Consider the following 18,910-nt stretch of genomic DNA (forward strand, 5'->3'; position numbering starts at 1 on the left):
TTATTTACATCAGCACACTTATATGCTCAGAACATTTCTTGGCAATCCGGCACGCATGTTTAGCATAGAAAGGCACCCAGAAAGAATCAGAGTGCAGGGAAGCTTTCGAAGAACTCTAGCCTCGCGAAAAAATTGTGGTCTCATCAATTGATAGAGCGACTTTTTTCAGTGGCCGTCTTTCTTGGTGAAATTCGATTTTGGTCATGAATCATTCCTCATAGTTTTTTTCATCTTTATTGCAGATAGACCTTCAGCAGAGCACATTTCGTATTCGTTGAGGCCTCTGAGATCACTGTTCGCGTTTCTAGTGGTCACAGAGGTCACAAGGCGAGCAACGCCTCGTATAATCCTATGAGGACCGTCTTTCCAGAGTAGCCCAGCTCCCACGCTGTCTCTGTCATCAGCAGCGGCGACACCAGAATGAGCGGGAGAAACTTCAAGGACAGGTGCACTGCGTAGAGCCTGCGGAAAATAAGAGGAAACTTCTGTGGCCTGGTTTTGGCGTACTTAATTGACTATCAGCTTGACCTGATTGGTTCATTTTCCGTCCTGAATGCGCAGAGGTTTTTCTTCTCTAGGCTTTTTATGCATTGACTTCTTTGTGCAGTACTTGAGAATTTCTATGCTTGGCGCGCAATGAAAAATGTTTTCTTGCCGTGCTAGGCCGGTTCTCGGAGCCGTGCCGCGTAAACTAACGGAGGCGTCAATTTCCTTTGACCCGCTATCCGTTCTGGACAATAGACGACATCTTGTGCGGGCAAGAATAACCGATCAGAAAGTTTGTGGAGTATTAAACCTGTAATTACCAGGCATTGAAAACATCGAATAAAAGACATGAACTTCCGGGATTTCATCACTACTGCTCCGTTCATCGCATAAACGTAAAAAAATGATATTTATAAAGAAAGAAGGCTATTACGGCGGGATTTAATTTAGCTAATTGTTATGGTATCTAACTGTCTAAGGACGATTGCAGAACATCTTAGGTGAAACACCCTGTATACGAAAGGAAATTCAGTCAGAGTTGCAGCGCATTCATCGCCTGAGATAAGTCCTTTTGAAATTAATTCACGCCATTGCCGATTGTGAAAGGAATTTAGTGTAGCGTGTCGCCTGGATCTAAGTCCAGTTTTGCAGGCTTTCAGGCGGTCAGGCAGTCTATAAATTCTATACGCTTGAAAAATGGAAGCAATATAAAGTTCTGAACTCCTTGGCAAATGCGTCTCGATCGCTTTCTAGCGATATTCCGTGTCGAAAGGCTTGACCACATCTGCCTCACCCTGCATCTAACCACCCGTTTTAGAGGCGACTATTTTGTGACACATAGTAACGTTGTTAACGATCGACCTACTCGAAGGGTAAGCTTTACGATGTCAGAAACCGTCTTGAAATGTGGTGAGAGGTCACTTTAGGGGTGGTCAACTAAGGGAGGAGTGCCTGCACGGAGCATGTGTAGCCGCTTGGTGTCTAGGGACACCATGCACACAGTCGCACACCTGCGGACCGGGCCCGCACACACACTAGCCATTGCATGGCTCAGCCGTATCTCGTGAGCTGCTTCCGTAGGCCGATCTGCCATTCACGAAAAATGGATTCCCCTTTTCTCTCCGATTTTCTTTTCTTGTCTGATAGTTCCAGGTGTGAACAGCTTTATCTTCACAGAGTACAACACACACATGAAGTCGAGAGAAACAGTGATTAACGTGAGCGAAAGGTCTTTCACTGCGGATATACGACTGACGTCACGCCTCAGATGATAATGTCGAGGCACACCGTGGTACACCCGTCCGCAAGTTGCACGCACGGGCCCAAGAGTGTTCGCGGGGTGTGCATGAATGAATCTTGTGTCTCCTCTCAGAGGAAGGCAGGGAAGCTCATTTACAAAGAAAGACAGAGCCCGTGTCAGCACTCGTGTTGTATCAGTGTCTCCTTACGTCCTGTCTTCGCGCCGCTTTCTCAGCATAATCCCGCAGAAACGTCATCAACGCCTTCGTTGCACGCAACGAGCAGGAACTGCACCCTCGAGGCCCAGGAGTACTGCCCCGGATCAGAACAATCTTGAGGGACATCCGTGTCGACGCAAAACCGCCGCATATGTAAACGGTTTGTTTGAGGTGCACACCCACAGTGTGCGCCGGTGCAACGGAGCCATCAACTGGCCAATTTTTAAAAACTGAGTGGTTATATTATAACCACAACTCGAAAAAAATAAATTTGTGAAGACGAATTCGCTCACATCGGTCGATGCCAGGCGAAGCACGGAAGCCATATAGTTTGGATCATAACAGTGAAAGGGCCGGTATAGTTTGAGCGCCACGCCACAGCAGAATACGCTTCATCTATAATTAAGGGCACGGGGTTAACTTCGGGTGAGCTTCTGTGTGCCGTTGTAGCTCCATTGACAGTGCAGATATCACCCAGGATGCCACTGTGATCCGAGTATCTCCCTCTACAGTACAGTGGCGCGGCTCAGCTTACAGATTTAGATGCCAAGGTTATCGATAACGATTACGAGCTGCCTTTTCATGTATGGCGGTCCCCTGTGGGTAGGTAATTGAGTCTTAGAGGTGAAGTGTTCACTTTATGAACAGTATGAAGCTTTCTGTACAATGAGATAATATTTCGCCAGGAGCTTTACATGCGGATGATATGACTAGTTTGAGCAGGCTTGCTGCAAATATGTATACAGATTGGACGCACTTAACACCATTTTCTGACTACTATAATCACGGATTTCTTAGGGATTCCTGCAGGTACAACTGCTTGAAGATGCGTGCTTACCGCTTCATTTGTCTCCGTGCGTCAAGAAGCTCGTCGTCCTCAGCTTTGAAGAGGTACTTGCGAATGCCCCGCACGTTTTGCTCCCAGTACGGTCCCAACTCGATGTTCTGTACGTCGATACTGAACAACTGCAAATTAAAAACTCTGAATTACTGCCATATTTTTTCTGAAAAGGAACCGGTTAAGCGAAGCTCGGCGATAAGTGACATACACTGTGATGGCATAACGCGCTTTAATTTACTCGCGAATCGCCATGTCAATGCGCAGAAAATCTATGCAAGCCCCAAAATTTTTTAAAAACGCCTTAAAGTTACAAAGTTACAATTTGCACTCAGTATTCATATGTTATTGCCATCGCTTAAGTAATCATTGGTAAGCTACGCGCTACTGTCTGGTCAAAACTGAACATTTAGTCTTTTGGAACGAGTCATAACCAACACTGGTTGATTGTCTAAAGCGATTAAAAGCTCATGCTGAAAATGTCCTGCGCCCATATCACTTTGCAGATTTTTACCTAATACGTGTTTAAATAAATCATTCCGATTACACCGAGGTCCAAATGCACTCTAAAGGCATGTGCTCCACTTACCTTCTTGTCCGCGGATGAAAGGTCACCGATGAGTCCCACGACATTGTTTGATCTGAATAGCCAGCCGTGTGTTGTAAAGTAACTTACAAGATCAATTCGTTTGCTAACCTTCTGGTAGCGCTGTACGAACCTGCACAGTAATGACGATGAAAAAAAGGAGAAACAAGCAGATCAGGCTACATCATCATCATTATCATCATCATCAGCCTGACTACGCCCACTGCAGGGCAAAGGCCTCTTCCTAACGCAGCCTCTCCAGAACACATAGTCCGTGAAAACTCACGGGAGACAACAGATAATGCTTGAGAATGCACCTCACGTTATAGTTGGAAACAAAGCATAAATGTAGTGCGAATTTTTTTTTCCTGTGCTGCCTTCGCCACCTGACTTCAGAGCTGCTAGAAGAAGCCAGCTTTTTAATGAACCTGGGGTAAAGCGCGCGGCATGACAGTACGAAGCAAGAACGGGCTATGTATACCAAAGGAAGCCGGTACGGGTCGTTGAGAAAGAGAAAGCGCTGAAGGAGTTGAGTGCAGTAGGGAAAACAGAGAACGGAAAACGGGTGCAGAACTGAATAGTTTGAAACACCCGAGTAGCGGCAGCACGGGGGTGACGGCGGCTGCTGCTGCATGTAGCATTGTGTGCATTAAAGTATCGGAGGCTTGACGTCGCCCTGCTGTCGGGCCCGCATCTGAAGCGTTGCCTCTTAAATGACGTCTCCCCGCCACCTCTGTTTCTGGGGAGAACCTCAACTATGGCTGGCCTGAGCAGTTCGAGATTGCATCATAATCGTAATAATATTTATTTAAAAATCTTCCTGAGGTCTTCAGCTTTCCTTTCACGTAATATTAGTACAAATAAAGTAAAGCTTGCATTTTTCTATTGTACTTTCATTCTTACTGGTATCTGTGAAAACAATGCCATCAAAAAAGAGAATGTGGCTGCTAACACACAGTTGCGCGAAAAATGCTAAAATTCGTGATTTTTCCCAGAATCGCGGAAAATTAGGGGCCTCATGCAGTCAAGAATACATAAAGCATTGTGCGACTCAAGACGGCGGCAAGAGAGAGACAAGTGACACGCGAGCGGTGTCCTGTATTTTGTAAGTTAGCGGTGGTTGTCTCTTGCCCTCGTCTAATTAGGTTGCGTTATATATTCACCAGCGGTGACAACATTCTCTTCGTCTTGCACACTTCGAACTGTTCGCGACGCTGGCTCAGTGGGACGCGTTACCAGCATAGTCAGGCACCAACCGTGGTTCGTGTCCCACCACCTTCAAGACGAGGTCTCCGACGCACGCGGGCAGATGATTCAGGCACCAGAGATTAGCGCTGTGCCACAGCCGATTGCCGGTGACCACGAACTTGGGGTAGCGAACCGCGCCGGGCAACGGATAGTGCAGAATGGCTCTCTGTATTGCACTGGTCCAGTCGGCCCACGTTTGTCGATGGACGGAGCCGCTCGCGCAGTGGTACACCCTCACGTTCTCGGGCCTGCACAGAGCATCTTGAGGGTCCCTTATCGTAATCTCCAGAGTGCGCCTGCAACTGGTTATGAGAGGCTTAGAGAAATGCTGGTAAGAAATGCAAATATGTTACTGTAATGTAGGATGCTCCAGTGCTGATGGTATAGAACGAGGAGGTCGGAGATCATGGTCCTTGATGGCGAGTATACAGAGCACGTAGCTACCGTCAGTGCGCATAGAAACACATGGCTAGCAGGTTTATTCACGGCCTACCGTCCAGCTACATGCTGCATAAGAAGCCCAGTAAGGTGCAGATGGCGCAGGACGTAGATTTGAAGTCCCGCGAGTAACTATGATTCATTTGCTGGTCTTTTAAGTTGTTTGCGCGTGTCTGCAGTCTTGTAAGTGAGCTTCGATACCCACCCAGCAGCTTATGGCGTCAAAAAAACTTCGCTAACTGGCTGTCAGCGTACTATAATAAACTCTGTGTAACGATGTAAGTTGGTTCCTTTCAACCGGCAATGTTTTCGAATGTGTATGCCACTCCCACCGTATGTGTGCGTGCGTGTTTTAGAGCGGCGCTTGAGAGTAGCTACCTGCCTGACTGAGAGAGCAGAAGTAAAACATGCGACTAACCTTGTATTGGCGATGTGCCAGGCGACGCATATGAGCATGTTGGCTGTTATGTCCACGGGAACGAAGTCAGCTATGCATTCCTTTTTCGCTAACATTGACGGTAGCAAGCCCAGGCCTAACTGCAAAGCGTTTAACGGAACAAAAAGAGGTTTTACATTTGCGCATAATTTAGTGCTAGGCAAGCAGAACGACACAGTTCGGTGTGTTCAAAGACAGCATTGCGAAAAACCTTGAGGGGGCACTTAAAGGGACACTGAGGAGAACCCTATCAAATTTTTTTTGTTAGCAATATCTGATAGTTCGGCATTTCATGGCTTTGTTGACGCTTGTCCGGGAGCGAAAGATGCATTTATTCCAAAGAAATTTGGATTCGAAGTTGAAAATTTTTTCCCGCCGCTCCGATTCAAACTCCAGAACTCTTATGACGACACGGAGAACTCTTATGACGACACAGAAAGAAGTGACGTGAAACGTGACGTAAACGGAGACTCCGTGATTTCTGGCGGCTAGCGGTGCGGTGCGCAACCTTCCATTGTAAGCCTCAGAGATTCGTGACATCCATGAAGTAAGGAAAATTCCTCCATGGTGGCGCCTCTTGTCTTATGAAGTCATCACGCTTGTACTTGCGAGATTGGCCTGTGGCGGCGATACCTGTATTTTGGTTCTTGCTATTTTCTACATTACAAGAGCTTTGTTTTCAGTAAGAGTGGCGTTTTTGTGATCAGGAGCTGGTATTCTATGGATACAAGCCAACTTCAATTTCTCCTCAGTGTCTCTTTAAGCTCCGCATTAAGGGTGTGACGCAATAGTCTTAGTGGGTCCCTCTAGCGGCCTGACGTCCTCATTGTGCATCAGGTTGAAGACATGGACACTTCTCTTTCTTTCGCCATCACAACGCTGAATCCACCCTTAACACTCCAATGCGATAACATTCAAGATCCATTCACTTGCAAGTGCTCCTTATCTGCGATATGTTTAGGTTCTGCCTATATGTCCATATATGTTTGTGGAATTGGTCGTTCTATACTTTGCATTCAGTAGATACCGCGTGGAGTCCTCATACCACTCCTGGCGTAGTGGTGGCGCGTATAAGCGATGCACCCCTGCTCCGGTGGGTGGCTGTTTCTAACACAGCCACCAGTGGGGCGATCAATCATTAACCTAATTGCCAGCTGCCACTCATATTTTCTAGCGCTTAGTGAACACAAGGGACAAGAACACAAATACACATGACGTACGCTGAGTTCAAACAATATCCAACTAGCCCAAGTTTCTGCCAGCTGCCACGTTGGGTATTTTGCTCACAGTTCAGTAAGCAGGTCTTGATGCGGTAACAAGGTCACGTGACGCAAGTGGTAGGTGGGTCTCCTGCATTTCTCGACACGTCGATGCCAGGGTGGCCGATGAAGGGGATCCCTAACGCTTGCGCGTTAATAAGATTTATTACAACACACAAGCTCTGTTTGTTAATAGTAATTTGAGAAATAAAAGGGGGAAAAGCTACAAAAGAACAAAAAGAGGACTCCGAAAACGTTTGCTGTTGATCGTTTGTGTTGCTTTCTTTCTCTCTTAGGAGACCTTGTGATTTTCCGCGTTATTTTTGAATTTCTCGATATCTCAACTTTGAGGGGCCCCCGACCATCCTCTGGTTCGAAATTCGCTGAGCTTCGGCGGTTGTCAGGCGTCATCCCTCGAAATCCCGGCCAGGACATTTTTCTTTTAAGAATTAATAACCGCCGTCACAACTGGTAGATTTCGCCAGGCTTCTCTGTGCCGTGCCCTCTTCAAGTCGGTTTCTCTCACCTGTCCGGGCGACTAGCCTTCTCCTCTCCGTTTTTAAGGGAGGGCGCATAGTACGTCACATGCCTACGTCAAAGCCCTGCGTCGTTAGGTTTTTTTCTGTCCCTGGGAGTTCTGGGAGTTGCCCCGGGGAAAAGCAGAAAGTCGAGGTTCTTTTTTTTTTTATCGAAATGCGGCCGCTGCTTGTTCAGATAGCCTTTGCTAAACGAAACAGGGGCGGTGACTAGCACTATTGTTTTTTGTGCATTCTTTGGGCGTCCTGACTTTCTGAGACAAAGAAAGGTTTTATAACGGCGGTGTAGTTTTCCTGCTCGTCGGAGGTAGCCATGCAGAGCAGCATTTGTCAGAACTGCTTTTATTCGCACAAATTTTATAATGAGATTCAAATAAATAGTTTTCATTCTGTACAGGCGAATGCATGCTTCTTTGCAAGCACTAAACGTCATCTCATGTGGAGCACTCGTATTTCAGTCCAAAGATCGCAGAAGCGAATATGCAGATTTGCGACCGTAGCGGTGGCTAAGTGGTCTGAGCATCCGCCTCGCATGCGGGAGGTGCGGGGTTCGATACCCAGTGCCGCCGGGTACCGACCGGTGATACAATGGGCACAAGTTTTCCCCAGGCCTGGTGCTCGGCTTCTTTAGGGTGAAATGCTTGGGAAACGGGTCTTGACCCCACCTTGAGAAAAATAAAACACCTTGTGTCATGGCGCTCTTTGGCCATAGATGCCCTTGTGCCATACAAATCCATAATCATCATAATCATCCTTTTCAGTATCTGCTGTATTAACGACAGCGCTTCCTTGCGCTTACCGGTGTGCACCTGTCGCCTTGAGACAGCGCGCCATGATGCGTCGCGCTACGCATGTAACTCCATTATGTGATGACCCCCATAATGCGCAGGTCCACACGGGACGGAGAGGCAAAGAGACACCGTATGGCTCAGTTTAAACAAACAGATATATTCAATAATCATACATGATTAAGATTCAGAGGCTGGGGCGTCCGAGCTTACGTGCCGACGACTTCATGGGGGCGATGGAGTGGCTCCGGAGTTGGGCTCGAGCGGTTGCTGGCAGAAGCTGCACGCCGTCGGGCTTCGGCGCTGAAGGCCCTCTTGGCGAACGATGTCGTCCTGAGCGAGCTTCTTCCGTACTCCTTCTCGATTTTTATATCCTCTTCTCCACACTCCCTAGGGTGAGGACGCCCACGCCGGAGGGGAAGGAGGGGGGGCTAGGGCTTTCACTTGGGCGCACAAACATACCACCGCACTTATTGTCTCGCCCCCCTCACGTGTTGAGTCCGAGGGAAAGAATGTTGTCTTCGCGGTAGCGCATAGCGTCGGCTGTGGTACGGCGCGCTCTGGATCGCTGACAGTTCCCTTGTCCTGGAATGTGCCCGGGAGGGCCGCCCCTGAAACCGCCACGCCAATTGGGGAGGATAAAGCCTGTTTCCCCGCGGCGGCGGCGGCGGGTCCGGTTGGGTCCGGTTGGGCTTAAACCACTTCGTTCTGGTTGTCACTCTCAACGAGCATGGCTGGGTAATTGATGATGCCTGTCATCTGGGTCTCCGTCTACGCCGCGCCGTCGAACGTGGATCCTCGTAGCACACACAAAGAATGTACCTCGTAGCACACACAAGGAATGTACCTCGTAGCACACACAAGGAATGTACCTCGTAGCACACAAGGAATGTCACACTCGCTCACCCTCCAGAAGAATGTTCTCCGAACATTTGAGTCCACGCAGCTCCCCTTGTCTTTCTGAATCGCCTCGCACAGTGCGTCCGACAAAACACTTTTCGCTGCACTCAACACCACTGCACAACACCATATGCCTCCGCTGTCATAACTGGCGTCTCCAGGGGCAGCACTGATCTTCTTTTACAGATAAACATGAAACTCAGCACCCAAGCCTCTCCTTTCTCGTCCAAACTGGACGAAATAAATTTACCACAGTTACAAAGGAGCTCCCACTTCTAGCACGATCACGGCACAGACAAAAATATAGATAACGAAAGGAAGTAGGGCAGGTTCTGCATGCGCTCCGCATGCTCTCCTGTGAAGGTGTTACTTAATGACAGAAAGGTTTAACTACCAACTCCGATAACTTAACACATAAGCACATAGCAATGTTATGAGCTGCGGCATTGCACAATTCTAACCAGTTCACAACTCCGCTCTGTTTACGCCATTAGTCCGACTTAGCTTTCCGATTTCGCAGCGGATATCGGCCTTCATGAGTCATACTAAGTAAGTCTGTGCCCCTTTGTCTGCTTTGGGACTCGCGAGGGCTCGTGGCAGGAGCCTCTCCTGGCGTTATCTGCGCGGCAACCTCGCGCGCTTCTTCTTCTAGCAATGCATGAAGTAAATCCGGTGGCATTCCGGCCGTCACCTCGGGCGCCTGCCGAACAAATGCAGGAGAGGGCGTTTCTTGCGAACTATCTGCGCGCTCCGCTTCACTTCTGTCCCCATCAAAATCCGCGCTTTCCCTTTCCTCATTTCGTGAATACTGAACCGGTGCCGACTTGAGGCGATTTGCGTGTATCCTTATCAAACGCCGGTTCACGTCTCGGACTCTGAAGTTTACCGGAGAAAGCTTCTCGACAACCTCGCACGGTCCTCTCCACTTCGTCTGGAACTTACGAGCTAGCCCAATCTGCCTTTGGCAGTTTTCAATGTACACGGTGTCCCCCACATCAAACGGCGCGTCTCTAGCACTGCGATCGTGCACCTCCTTCCTGCGCTTCGCCGCTTTCTTTAAGGACTCCTTTGCGATGTCCCTCGCCACTTGCAAGCGCGATTCTAGCTCAACCTTATAGTCGTCCAGTGAAGCGTATGGGACACGACGGGGGCCCTCTGGCACTTCACTAGGCTGGTCCGGGTCTCGGCCGTAGAGAAGAAAGAATGGCGATTCGCCCGTGCTTTCGTGTGCTGCGGAATTGTAGGCAAACATTGCATACGGGAGCCACAAGTCCCAGTCCCGCTGGTCGCGCGAAACAAAATGCGACAGGAACCCGGCCACGGTTTGGTTCAGTCGCTCCACCGCGCCGTTGCAAGCCGGATGGTACGGTGTTGTCTGCTTCTTAGCGATCTTAAGCAGCTCGCAAACTCTCCTCATTAGCTGCGACACGAAGTTCGTTCCCCGATCTGTCAAGAGTTGCCTCGGGGGTCCATGTCGGAGCACGATCTGTTCGACAAATGCTCTTGCAACCGTGTCTGCCTTCTGATCTGGGAGTGCTACCGCTTCCGCGTATTTTGAAAGGTGATCGACAAATACTAAAATGTACTTGTTTCCGGAAGTGGTCGTGGGCAAGGGGCCCATTATGTCCATACCTGTCCGCTCGAAGGGAGCCGAAACCTCAGGGAACGGCTGAATTGGAGCTGGTCTTCGTCCCTTGGGTGTTTTTCTTTCGAGACAGGAATGACACTTCGCACAGTAGTCTCTAACATCCTGTCGCATGCCACTCCAAAAGTACAAACGCTCCACACGCCTGCGTGTCTTCGCTACGCCAAAATGACCGGCGCATGGCGCATCGTGAAACGCGCGAAGAACCCTTTCTGTCCACGACCGAGGTATGACGACTCTCTCCCAAGCGGTTTTCTCTGGTCTCCCTTTCCTGGTTGGCCTCGTGCGCCGACACAGGGTGCCGTCTTTGCCAATGAAATAACCTAGCTGTTCGGGGTGAGACGGTGCGTCCTCTAAGCTTTCGATTATTCGCTTCAGGTCCGGATCTTTGCACTGCTCTGTGCGTAATTCGGCGGGGTCGACTACGGGGACAAACTCATCTATAGCTGCCACGGCAGCTGTGCGGCTGAGTGCATCAGCATTCAGATGCGTCTTTCCTGACTTGTGCTCAACTTCAAAGCAGTATTCCTGCAGGTGTAGATTCCATCTAGCGAGTCGCGAGCTAGGGTCCCTGACACTCATCACCCATTTCAGAGGATGGCAGTCTGTGACTAGCTTGAATTTGCGGCCGTAAAGGTAGCATCTGAAGTGCTTTACTGCCCAGACAACGGCGAGGCACTCCCTTTCCGTAGCTCCGTACTTTTGCTCTGTGGGGCTCAGCTGTCGGCTAGCAAAAGCAACGGGATGTTCTTTGCCCTCGATAACCTGAGATAGCATGGCACCAACTGCGAACTTTGACGCATCTGTGGCCATAACGAAGGGCAAACTAAAATCCGGGTGGCGCAACAGCGGTGCACTCATTAGCTTCCTTTTCAGGGCCCCAAAAGCATTCTCCACGTTTTCGTCCCAGCGAAAGGCGACATTTTTGGCTGTTAAGGCGGTGAGCGGCTTAGCGAGCTTGGCGAACTCCTCTATGTGCCTTCGGTAGTAACCGATCAGGCCGAGAAACTGCCGGACCTGGCGGACGCTAGTCGGGGATGAAAAATCCGAGACACACCTTAGTTTCTCAGGGTCCGGTCGCACGCCGTCAGCTGAAACAACGTGCCCGAGGTATTTCACCTCGTTTTTGAGGAATTGGCACTTAGAGGGCTTCAGCTTGAGACCCGCTGCTCTTAGTCGCACCAAAACCTGCTCAATATCGCGCAAATGGTTATCAAAACTATCACTGTATATGATAATGTCATCCATATACACGAAGCACAGCCTCCCCAGAAGACCTGCCAGGATAACATCAGCGGTTCTCTGCCAGACAGCAGGGCTGTTGGCCAGACCCATCGGCATTCTTTTCCATTCATAGTGCCCTGAGGGCGTGTTGAATGCCGTTTTCTCGGCATCTGCCGGATCCATTGCTATCTGCCAGAATCCCGCCGCCATGTCCACTACCGTGAAGTACCTGGCAGAGCCCAGCTGAGAAAGCGTCTCCTGTATATTGGGGATGGGGTATGGATCGATGCGAGTTACGACATTTAGTTTGCGGTAGTCCACTACCAATCGATACGAGCCATCTGGCTTTTCCACCAATAGTGCTGGTGCTCCCTAGGGTGACTTTGAGTGTTCGACAATGCCGCGATCAATCAGGTCCTGCACCTGCCGCTCCATCTCCTCACGTTGGGAGTAAGGAATCCTGTACGCACGCTGGTAAACGGGCGATGAAGTGCCGGTTTCTATCCTGTGCTTTATAACGCCACAGCAGCCCAAATCCAGGTTGGACGCGGCGAATACCTCCGAGTAGTCGTTCAGCAAACCAGCCAGAGCCTCCCTCTCCCTGGATTTTACGTGAGAAAGATCGAACGACACCTTTGGAGCAACCGAAGGACTAGCATGCTCTACAGTTGCGAGTACCGTATCGGTGGGCTCACGTTGCTCTATCGCAGAGGTGAAGAAAGCCAATGTTTTGTTCTTGGGAAGGCTCAGTGGCTGCTGGCTACAGTTAACCACCCGTAGGGGCACTCTGTGGGCGTCATTAACTGTCACGAGGCACGCGGCTGCCTTCAGGCCATTGCTGAGAGAGTCGACCGGCTCAAGCACTCCCACGGCGCCGCTCTCTACATCTGAAGGCACAAACGCGTACAAAATGTGCTCCGACCAAGGAAGGACGACCGCCTCCTCGACCAGCCGGACGGCAACCCGCGAATATACCTTCTCCAATGATCCCACTGTTTGACGGGTGTCAATATCGGTAATGCGAATCTCAGCCCCTCTCCTGTTCAAAAACGGAACTTTTGAGCCGCCCGCATTAACCTCTTCCTCAGAGAATGAGACTACTACCTTCCCTTTTCTCAAAAAATCCTGCCCTAATATACCTGGCACTCCGTTTGGCAGAGACACCGTGTCCGGGCATACGTAGCAGGGGTGCTCCAATGCAATTCCGCCGAGAGAGAAGTGTAACCGGTAGAGTCCACTTATGCCAAGAGGATCCCCCGTTATGCCTACAAATTTGGTTGCCATACCACCAGACGCTTCCAACACCTCGCGGTCCCCCTTCCTTCGAAGCGTGTTAAAACTGCTCTCCTTAAGCAATGTCACCTTTGACCCCGTATCTATCAACAATTCCATGCAACAACCATTTAACTTGCAACGCACAACAGGGCATGCCTCGTCGGCCACACAAACTACCACCACCTCATCATCCACTGCTCCCTCCCCACGCTCCTCAGGCTGGGGAGGACTAACTAGTTTTTTGTCTCGGTATCTGGAGCCCCGCTGTAGGCTTGCTTAGGGCGTGTCTCGCCTGCTTCTCTTTGTGGCTCCCCACGGCGCACGTTTTGGCAGAACCTGGCGATGTGTCCGCGACCCTGGCAAGCGAAGCATACGATTTCTTCAAAATCTCGCATACCGCGCCTGTAGCTTTGTGGCGGTCTCCGGTTTCCAGCGAATGGGCGCTGTTGAGCGCGCGCTTCAACCTGGCGTTCTACCTGCTGAGATAGCAGCTGTTCCAAGCGATCTAACCGCTCTGTCAAGAGAGCAACCTCAGGGTTGAGCACCGCTCTCTCTATGACGCGTACTCTCGCTGCGGCTGTCGTTAACGCCTCATTTCGTTCCTCATCCAATGCGGCCTCCACGGCTTGGTCGAAATTGCTCGGCTTGCGCGAGAGCACGAACCGGCGCACGGGGTCTTGCAGACCAGCCACGAACAAAGCGGTCATTTCCTCTTTAAGTAGATCCTCCGCGTATTTCTTCCTTAGCTGGTCTCCTTCCTCCTCCCTGCTTAACGTATCGCATGCTAGGCGCTGAAGCCGCGACGCAAATGTTCGCACGTCCTCCCCTACCATCTGTCCGGCGTCACGGAACCTCTGTACCCGCACGTGACGTGGTTCAGTGTCGAAATGCTCAAACGCGAGCTTCTTAAATTCCGCAAATGATTTTGTGGATTTTACTTTTTCGTCTCGCCATGCAAAATCATGAGCAGCTCCTGCCATCTTACACCTCGCCATTCCCAGCATTTGAGCATCGGACCATCCCCCCATTTTCCCAATCTCTTCTAGCATGGAAAAGAAATCGCAGATTGGAACCCCTGTCTTATCTCCTGTAAACGTCGGAATGACGCTTCCTAATGCCAGCATGCTTGCTCCGAGCGACGGCTGTGGAGTGGGAGCTCCCTCAGATAAAGACATTTTTTTTTTCAAACCCTCCGGTGCCTCAAGCCTCTCAAATGGGGGTAAAAGTCCCACAATCAGTCCCGTGATTCCCTTTTGATTACAATTTTGAAGTCATGAATGTCGCAGCATTCAGAGGACATTTGCTTTTGAGACCCCACTTCTGACACCTGTGTGATGACCCCCATAATGCGCAGGTCCACACGGGACGGAGAGGCAAAGAGACACCGTATGGCTCAGTTTAAACAAACAGATATATTCAATAATCATACATGATTAAGATTCAGAGGCTGGGGCGTCCGAGCTTACGTGCCGACGACTTCATTGGGGCGATGGAGTGGCTCCGGAGTTGGGCTCGAGCGGTTGCTGGCAGAAGCTGCACGCCGTCGGGCTTCGGCGCTGAAGGCCCTCTTGGCGAACGATGTCGTCCTGAGCGAGCTTCTTCCGTACTCCTTCTCGATTTTTATATCCTCTTCTCCACACTCCCTAGGGTGAGGACGCCCACGCCGGAGGGGAAGGAGGGGGGCTAGGGCTTTCACTTGGGCGCACAAACATACCACCGCACTTATTGTCTCGCCCCCCTCACGTGTTGAGTCCGAGGGAAAGAATGTTGTCTTCGCGGTAGCGCATAGCGTCGGCTGTGGTACGGCGCGCTCTGGATCGCTGACAGTTCCCTTGTCCTGGAATGTGCCCGGGAGGGCCGCCCCTGAAACCGCCACGCCAATTGGGGAGGATAAAGCCTGTTTCCCCGCGGCGGCGGCGGCGGGTCCGGTTGGGTCCGGTTGGGCTTAAACCACTTCGTTCTGGTTGTCACTCTCAACGAGCATGGCTGGGTAATTGATGATGCCTGTCATCTGGGTCTCCGTCTACGCCGCGCCGTCGAACGTGGATCCTCGTAGCACACACAAAGAATGTACCTCGTAGCACACACAAGGAATGTACCTCGTAGCACACACAAGGAATGTACCTCGTAGCACACAAGGAATGTCACAATTACCAAGACTGGAGATTTGGGGCACGAAAATGCGCTTGCAGTTTTCTGTATGCACCGTGCACCGAAAAGCGCGGTAAAACGACACAGTACCGGTAGCGCGCAGACTTATAACGGATCAGGGCGAAAACCAAGGATTTTGTACGATAACAATTCGGGCAATTAAAAAAAGTGGGAGCAACTAGCAGACAGCCAGACATAGTCCGCCATTCCCCTGTTAATACAAGATGATAGACCAATGAAATGTTTAGTGGCTGTGCCGTCACAGGCGCGCCTTGAATGCTACTGGAGTGGACCAGGGGATTAGTTTTGCCGAGAGAGGGCGCGAACGGGATATGACTCTAGCTGTCACCGCCTTTCGGGACACATATGAACAATATTTTGCACGGACGATTAAAACGACATGATCTACGCACTGGGCTTGTTAATTCGAAATGTTCAAAGATGGGCAAGGGGTGGGTAAAGTATGCGGATTGAAGAGGTTTAACCGTCTGATAAAAACACTTACCGATAAAATCATCTCTGTGCCGGCTGCAGACTTGTCTGTCCAGCCCTTCAAATACAATAGAAATAGTGTGGATGGTCACGATTTTCCCCACCAGGTTTCTGAGCTTAAAAGAAATTTTTAGCGCACGTTCCAAATCCAGACCTGCGCACGTTGCAGACACAAGCATGCTACGAATTAATGGTAGAGCTGCCAAAAACACTTTGCGTGGTATTTCGGCCAAGATTACTCCGGGTACAGCAAGTGGCTTTGCCAATTATTGCTATAGCTTTGTGCCAGTGCGGTAATACCCGCCGTAGTGATTTAGCTGATGCGTGACCTTCTGCGTGGTATCGCAAGTTTTCTTCATGGCTGTCGCGACCCCAATTCTATTCAAGCACGCTAAAAGGGCGCCTGTGTACTGATATTTTGGCTGAGGTTAATGACGAGCCCTGTACTGCAGCTTTCCCCCATAACTTGAGCCTAGATTATACGTCAATAAATAAATAAATAAATAAATAAATAAATAAATAAATAAATAAATAAATAAATACTGTCTTACCGGTAAGGGCTCCCTCCACGAAGCAGTGACAATAGAAGGCCGCACTATAGCAACGGGAATGGATCCTCGCTCGTCCCGCAGCAGTGATTCTGCTAAACGTTTGGTGAGGGTGTACGTGTTTGGCATTCCAAATAGCAGTCCATCCGCAGCGCCCATGGAATTGTCATCGGTGCGCCTGCATATGAAAATTTCTCCATGACTCTGATATTAACGGCATGCGCACCTCAGGTAGACACACCTTCATCCTTTTTATTGTGAGAATCTGGCCATGAATTGAATTCTGAACTGCGAAAATCATGTACCTTGTAAAGGCAGAGCTCATAATGGTAACTACGCTTGATTGTAACATATCGGCCTTTACTGTATACAAAATGCTGAATAAGTTGAAGGTCACTGGCCACGTCAAGGTTAAATTTCGAGGCGTTTCTGAACGTCATACTGATTCCGTGTTCTTTGAGGTGGCTTCAGTGTTTATTGTTCACATTCGACACCTCAGTGAAACAAGGAACCCATATCGGGTTCTGAAACGATTCGTATTTTTACCTTGACATGTCCAGTGATATTCAATTTGTTCTGTATTATGCCTGGCCAGACGTACATTCGTCACAACCTTCGGCTATACTAAAAATACTAATGCTAGAGGCAATAGCTTTCGTGCAGCGTAATATATCGAAGGCTAAAGGGGCATATCAATAAGAAAAAAAATAAATGAACCTACCGTGCACCGCTAGATATCTAGTCATTACGCTCATGAAAAGAATGAAGTTGTGCTAGAGTTTAAAAATCTTACAAAATTTTTTAACTGAGCTGAAGGAAACGTGAACCGAGTTTACAAAAACGGCGCAGGGGAAACGCTTTCGCCTCTTCTATGTTGTTGAATTCTATGGAGTAGACCAAGACTCTCTTATTCTTGTCGAGCTTGATCGCGTCATCATAAACTACGAATATCCCCTTCTCCTCGCGATTGCAGAAAACCACATTGTGCCTTGTTTCCTCTTGAAAAAAAAATGAATAGGCAAAAATAGCGCATAACGGCACTCAGAATTACATGACTTGCAACATATAAACGCTGAAGGAAAGAGCGCAGCTGGATATACCTACTCGACTGCTTCGATGACTTTTTCGGCAGTAAAACGTGGCTGGTATATGACCTCGTCAATTTCTGTCCCGTTATCACAGTTGCAGTATGTCGTTGACACATGAACAAGAGCCTGGAAGAACATACAACGACATATTCAGCCATTTATAGGGATCGAGCAAGTATACAAGCAATAATAGCGTGCTTTTAATTCGAGTGAAAAAAACAATAATTAAAGATGAGGGAGTAACTTACGGAAAGATTCGCAATTTTCTTGCAGAGCTCTAAAACTCGCTGTGTACCAAAGAGGTTGATGTTGACCGCTAATCTGTAGCGAAAATTCAGGCATAATTAACCATGCTGGAAGCGTATTGTGGCTTTAATTCAACTAGTAATGATGCACGAGCCCAGAGATACAGCAACAGAATGAAATGCGGGAATATTTTGAAGCACTTCCTCAATCTCAATTTACCATTCTTTGTCGCTTTTTCCTCACAGTTCTTTGTGGAGATTTAATTTCACTCTGCAGTAGGTTGCATCTATGTTACGTACCTTATGTAGGACTCAGAATGCGAATACGTGGACATGACAGTGAGAAGTTTCAACTTGGGGTTAGATCATTTTCCTTTGTACAGCTAGCCACCCCGCGCCTCATATGAACTTCTTTGTGAGGATGATTACATGTGTAGATTTGCAGATTTGCATAACAGTATTTGCCATAACAACATTTAATTTACTAAAAACTGTCATAGCTTCAGTTCGTGTCTGAATCGAAGGAGCTATAGTGGTAGTTGTACCTCGATTCCGCGCACCCAAGGTCCACTTGGGTATAGGCAACCTGCGTACCCTTGACGAAAATACAGGTCACTTATAGGATCGCGTCTAGTTGGCTACCCACGGCGCAAACTGAACGTGGTAGTTCTAGGTCGATTAATACAGCTCCATTTTTGTTTGCCCCACAGAGACTACGTTTTACAGGCATTATGCCCTCCTCTTAAGCGAATAAGTCCCGCTCTTCTTCTTCTTTTTAGAAAGCAGATACGAGCTTTATGCGGGTCTTTCTCCCGGGTAGATGGCAGCGTCGTCGTAGCGTGTACTAGAGAAAAAAAATTACTGTGGGCCCTTAAGTCTACTTAAGCGTTTTGAATGCGAAAGCAGTTTTTAAATTTATTTCTTTTTTAGTTTTAAAGGTCTAAATTTTTTCTTCCTTTCTAATTGTACACCTACTCATTAGCATGCAATCGTAAGGGAACGCATATACGAGGTTCACCTTTGAACAAGGGAGGGGAAAGCCTCTGGGTGCTTGCCAACAACAAGAGGACACGTCCTCTTGTCGAAACGTTGGCAAGCACCCTCTGGCTGTCCCCTCGCTTGTTAACCTTCTGAGTGTCAAGAAACCATCTGTCTACTCTTTCTTTACCAGGGTCACCTTTGTTCGCGAAGCTTCGGATGAGATTTCATTTTTCTTCGATAGCACGGTGACGCCATCTGGGATTTTTGGGGCCACTGCCGCTGGTCAACA

General features: G+C 49.0%; 1 protein-coding gene across 1 annotated transcript in view; it reads right to left on the minus strand.

Moving 5' to 3' along the window:
* Nucleotides 1–218: 218 nt before the first annotated feature.
* LOC144129978 (uncharacterized) overlaps nt 219–18,910 on the minus strand; it is a 49,164-nt gene continuing 30,472 nt past the window's right edge. The window contains exons 17-25 of the mRNA XM_077664028.1: nt 17,644–17,716; nt 17,412–17,521; nt 16,311–16,485; nt 15,773–15,817; nt 5,472–5,590; nt 4,624–4,863; nt 3,371–3,500; nt 2,782–2,909; nt 219–462 (exon numbers count right to left, since the gene is read on the minus strand). Of these exons, the coding sequence (XP_077520154.1) occupies nt 321–462; nt 2,782–2,909; nt 3,371–3,500; nt 4,624–4,863; nt 5,472–5,590; nt 15,773–15,817; nt 16,311–16,485; nt 17,412–17,521; nt 17,644–17,716 (1,162 nt within the window). The 3' untranslated portion in view covers nt 219–320. The remainder of the gene's footprint in view (nt 463–2,781; nt 2,910–3,370; nt 3,501–4,623; nt 4,864–5,471; nt 5,591–15,772; nt 15,818–16,310; nt 16,486–17,411; nt 17,522–17,643; nt 17,717–18,910) is intronic.

Source organism: Amblyomma americanum, chromosome 4, assembly GCF_052857255.1.
Source record: "Amblyomma americanum isolate KBUSLIRL-KWMA chromosome 4, ASM5285725v1, whole genome shotgun sequence".
Taxonomy (NCBI): domain Eukaryota; kingdom Metazoa; phylum Arthropoda; class Arachnida; order Ixodida; family Ixodidae; genus Amblyomma; species Amblyomma americanum.